Raw genomic sequence first — 4897 nt, 5'->3', positions numbered from 1 at the left:
GCCTCATCCCGGCCCTGGTGTCGCTGCCGCCGCAGCACCTCTTCCTGCACTGGTACCACGCGCGCCGCATGCGCGCGCGTCGCTCGCTCGCCGTGCGCAGCCGCGACTTCCGCTACGTCGTCTTCGGCTCGCAGTGCCGCTGGACCACCCCCGCGGCGCCGCACGCGGCGTCCGTCGCGCTGTGCCGCCCGGACTGCCCCGTCTCTATGTATATCCGCATCCTCCCCACGTCCGGCTCGTGGTCGCCCGCGGCGGACCCCTTCACCACCTTCAATCGGGAAGGCGCAGACGCAGGCGCCGCCGCGACGCAGACACGCGTGTCGCAATGCCACGGCTTCCGTCTTGGCCATGCGCGCAACTTTGTCATTTTGCGCGACCGCGACCATCGCCTTAACGCATGGTCGTGGGCGGGTATCTGCGCGCAGGGCACGCGCGTCCTGGATAACCCCGCCCTGTTGCATCTAGACGACAAGGATCGCGTTCTCAATGCGCTGTCTTTAGTGGCGGACATCGTCGCCATCTCCGCCCTGCTGCAGCGCTACGACCCCTTCCTCGTCTCCCTGCTCAAGCAGGACCGTACCGTTTGCAACGCCCTGTCCGGAATGGAGGGCATCGTGTGCAACCTCATCATCGAGGAGGTAGGGCTCAAGCATTGGGGCAACCTCTCCTCGTACATGCAGTACGGCAACTTTGAGTATCGGCAGGAGCATCGAAAGAAAGTCCTCCTTTTCGTGTTAGCCGTCCACTCAAACCTGTTTATGGCCCCGAACACGCACACCTCTGGCGACTCCAGTGGACAACGCATGTCCGCACAGCAGGTTCTTGACACTCTCATGGACAACGGGATGCTGCCGCCCGTCGAGTTCTCCAATTTGTGCAAGCGCCTCGTCGAAGATTGGCTCTGTGATTGGGGGTGCAGTCGCGCAAGGCTTGACCAGTTCAACGCTCTTAATAAAGTGCCCGTGCCGTTCGCCAAACCGTTTTGGGTGCGCACGACTCCATCGGGGATCACCGCGCCCTCGGTGCGGCTTGTACCCCGCTGAACTCTGGAACAACACACAATATATGATTATTGACTCTACGTACGCATTTGTCGAGTGTTTGTTTTCTGTTTTCGATGGGGGCGTCCATGGAGCGTGGCTCCCATTAATCCCCTAAATCCCCTTATCCCCTAATCCATGTCATGGAGACCCGTTGACATGGAGGAAATGGACAACTACACTGTGGTGGTTGTATCGCCAAGGGTCGGAGGGAAGAGACTTGAAGAGAAGATGCAGTTTCGCTGCATATGCGCAGAAGGTATCTGTACTACAGATACCAATATTTCAGGCAGTCTCTACAGAATCAAGGGTACCTGAAATATTCCTGAAATATTGCACGCGCCTGACCAGTTTCTTTCTCTGTTCTGCTGAGCATTTTAATTTTATTGGGCTTATTTTTGCTTTGAGCTCTTCTTACAGTTTTTCATTTTCGTTTCTAAAAAAGGAGGGCCTCAAAAGAGGCTTCAGATCAGAAACATCGAAAATTGGCAAAACGGCTTTGCAAGGCACTTTGTTTCACATCACACATGATCAGCGTGTTGACACGCTGACACTCGGCCGTTGGACCCGGCGTGCACACGCATCGCCCGGCAGGGCGACCAGCACTCCTTCCCAAACTTCCACTTCACGTCGTGAGGAAGGGCCCGCCCAACGCCGGACGTGACAAAAAGGACCGTTCTCTTTTTTTCCCTCACATCAAATGAACGTCCAAATATCCAGCCGCTGAAAAATTTCCTGAATCCCGTCAACCTTCCGCCTCCGTCGCCACACTTCTCACCCCGGCGCAACGGCCACGTCAGGCCTTCAGCTTGGAGGCCCTTTTTTTGTTTTTTGTTTGGTTGTTTCGGCACCAACGCAGGCTGGCAGGAAACGGAAACTTTCTCCACCTCACGCCACTTGTTCTTGCCGTCCTCGCCACCCACGCTCCGCCCCTCCACAGCGCCCCCTCGCCACCACGCCGCCCCTCCGCGCCATGGAAGCGCCCGAGGGGAGCGCAGCGCCACCGTCGCACCTAATCGAGTCTGTGAACACCGGCTTCGCGCGCCTGGTCAACCGCTACGCGTCGGCGTGGTCGGGTGCCGCCCACTCCATCCGCCCGCCCCTCGTGCCGGCGGCTACTTATTTCGCCTCGCCGGGTCCCTCCGACGCCACCACCTGCCCGCTGTGTTCGCACCCGTTCCCCACAAACCTCCTCCTGCGCGCCCACATGGCCAAGGCACACCCCAACCTGCACGCCTCGACGCATGCCCTCACGCCCGCCCAGACCCGCTTTCCCAACCCGTTGAAGGCCCTGCGGAAGCCGTCCGACGACGCCGCCGCCGCGAAAGGCCTCAAGGACCCGCCCTCCCTGGACTCATGGATGCCCATCCCGCCTGAAGTCGTGCAAGCTTTTTCTCCGCTCGAAGCAACCTCGCCCGCTTCGTTGGCGGACGGCAAGGCCCCCGTCACAAACCCCTCCCTCTACTGCTCGCTTTGCTCCGTCCAGTGTGGCTCGGATGAGCAGCTCGATGACCACTGGGGTGGCGCAAAGCACCGCAGAAAGGTGGAGATACACCTTGCGTTTGTCGAGGCGAAGAAGACCTTCGAGGAACACGGTATCAAGGAACTCACTCCCATCTCTTGGCACTGTTCCTACTGCGACGCAGAGCTGAGTGGAAAGGCCACGGTATTACAGCACTTGATTACCGGCAAGCACAAAAAGAATAAGCAGCCTCCAGTTCAAGAGATGCAGCCATTGAAGAAACGCAGTGTAGTATCATCGCTTTCGAATAACAGTCCTGTCACAAAGACGATTCTGGCTTCCAAGAAGGCATCAAATTCTACAATTGCCACCAGGACCCCGGATAGGACGTCTCCAACCGTAACTGCCCCTGCCGCAAAGCAAGCGTCATCCAGTAGTACAAGGGATAGTTTGAGTGAGAGGCGAGGTGTGCCACTCACGATACTGCGAGCCGCTCAAGAAACCTCGAACAACAGAGTATCTAAAGTTCAACGAACAACGCCTACGCCCCCAAGGAAAGATAACGACGGCAAGGACAAGTGCCCTTCCCCAGCTAAGTCATCGGAGAGCTCCGGATTTAGTATGAGCGAAGCATCCAAATGTGCTGTATTTATGCCAAAGGTGCAACAAGCGGTATCGCGCATGAGCATCAAATCCAGCGGAAAACAGACCCGCCAGAATGACATGGTTTTGAGTCCGACAAAGTATGCCAGTCCCACTTTTCATCCTACTGCCATACTTGCAAAACCCAAACAACGAAACGCCATCATGGGAAAGCGACAAGACCAGGAACCCAAAGATACTGCCCCAAGCGCGGACGACAAAATGCAGACTCCTCCGATTCCAAACATGAGAGCTTTCGTATCCTGTGTACTCTGTGACGAATATTTTGATTCTATAGACGCTCTCAGTACACATCTGACCAGCCCCGAACACATTCAGAAACAAACGGTGCAAGGGAGGGAACGGGCGGAGAAGCAGAAAGAATTCTTCGGCAAGGTGCTTGGAACGGGGTCTGCAAAACAGCGACCGTCCACGTTGAACGAGGCGGCAGGCGAGAAAACAGGACCTAGTGCTACGAGGAGCCTACATTGCCCCATATGCAATGTAAGTTGTACTAGCGTGGACAATCTTGAATCGCATCTGCGAGGAAAACTACACGCTAAACGTGTACGGCATGCAGAGGCAAGGAAAACGATGCAACAATGGCAGTTCATCTGATCAGCCCCCGGCACAATCAGAAAGAGACGATGCAAGGGATGGAACAAGCGACGACAGGGGAAGAGTCGTGCGCGCCGGAGCTCAAGACAGAAAGCGCCATCCATGATGAAAAGAACAGTGCTTGTACTAGCGCAGATACTTTTTCAATTATCCGCGCTAGTAGAGCTCAAGGAACCGTAGAAATCGTGTGCAGTCGGCAGTCGACAGCAGTATCTGTTGTATCGTGTAGGCGGCCTCATGCACGATGAGGCGATATCTTGTCGGTCTCTGCACGTGGGCTTTTGCGTCTTCATCAGCTTGTTTTTGCGATGAAAGGCACACAGGTGAAGGAAGCTCTATGGAAAACTTTTTTCACCCTTCTTTCCCAAATGGGCCATGTTTCCTCCCCAGCTGATGCCGGTGCCGCCACCGCCGCCGCCCTAACAGCGTAGGGCGACATCTGGCACACAGCACGGAGGATTTCTAGTTTTATAGACAAAAATGCGGCACACCTGCGACTCGATCTAATTGTAGTGAGAAAGGGTCGTTGGTTTTGACAAGGTCTCCCACACTGCGCGAATGTAAGTGCTGCTAGTCTAGACGCGTGTAAATATATAGCTTGCCTTGCTTGGACCTCGAAATGCGAAGCTTGTCATCCAGGTAGTACGTATCAAGATAAGTCTCTGGGGACATATTCTTGAGCCTTGACAAAATCTGCTCAATCGGGACATCAAACGAAATGCCACCAAGGTCCAATCTGTCAAACAGCTTGCCGCCCGTAACCGTAGTCTTCTCAACCGTAAGTTCTAAGCGCTCGCCACCCACGGGGGTGACCCTGGCGGTAGTCTTGAGGGTACCCGAGGTTGCCGGAAACGCAACGACCTCCGCCTCATTAACCAACTTGCCATCATCCACGGCGATGGTCTGTCGAATCTGGCCGAGGTCGAGCAACGGGGTAGCGGCCGCCAGCAAGAACGGGCTCGACTTGAACAGCTGTGCCGAGGAGTAGACGAGGGTCCATGCGCCGTCAATCAGGTCTGTCTCGACGGGCTGCGGGTTGGGGTTGAGCTCCTCCAGGGCCATGACGATGTCGTCGACGGCGGCGGCCTGGGCCTCGGTGGCGGTCTGGCCGCGGGCCGTGGCGGCGGCAAACTGC

At 56.4% G+C, this 4897-nt stretch overlaps 2 protein-coding genes; both read left to right on the top strand.

The window, feature by feature from the left end:
- Window positions 1-1065: 1065 nt before the first annotated feature.
- CHC_T00005802001 (hypothetical protein) lies at window positions 1066-2747 on the top strand. The gene is made up of 4 exons (XM_005717400.1): window positions 1066-1092; window positions 1252-1669; window positions 1841-2527; window positions 2611-2747. Exons 1-4 carry the CDS (start codon window positions 1066-1068, stop codon window positions 2745-2747), a joined length of 1269 nt encoding a protein of 422 aa, XP_005717457.1.
- A 19-nt stretch (window positions 2748-2766) lies between these two features.
- Window positions 2767-4374, top strand: CHC_T00005801001 (hypothetical protein). XM_005717399.1 is given in 2 exon segments: window positions 2767-3762; window positions 3763-4374. 1 exon segment carries the CDS (start codon window positions 2767-2769, stop codon window positions 3760-3762), a length of 996 nt encoding a protein of 331 aa, XP_005717456.1. The 3' UTR covers window positions 3763-4374.
- Window positions 4375-4897: the final 523 nt, after the last annotated feature.

The sequence above is a fragment of the Chondrus crispus genome, genomic scaffold, assembly GCF_000350225.1.
Source record: "Chondrus crispus Stackhouse genomic scaffold, scaffold_314, whole genome shotgun sequence".
In the NCBI taxonomy this organism is placed as follows: Eukaryota; Rhodophyta; class Florideophyceae; order Gigartinales; family Gigartinaceae; genus Chondrus; species Chondrus crispus.
This window is presented reverse-complemented; position numbering and strand designations above follow the sequence as displayed.

Bases quoted from the DNA above. Each gene is read 5' to 3' on its own strand.
- CHC_T00005801001 (XM_005717399.1), top strand. From the start codon at position 2,767: ATGCAGCCATTGAAGAAACGCAGTGTAGTATCATCGCTTTCGAATAAC.
- CHC_T00005802001 (XM_005717400.1), top strand. From the start codon at position 1,066: ATGATTATTGACTCTACGTACGCATTT. The intron at 1,093-1,251 runs GTCGAGTGTTTG...CAAGGGTCGGAG, and splicing joins TTGACTCTACGTACGCATTT to GGAAGAGACTTGAAGAGAAG. The intron at 2,528-2,610 runs GTGGCTCGGATG...GCGTTTGTCGAG, and splicing joins CTCGCTTTGCTCCGTCCAGT to GCGAAGAAGACCTTCGAGGA.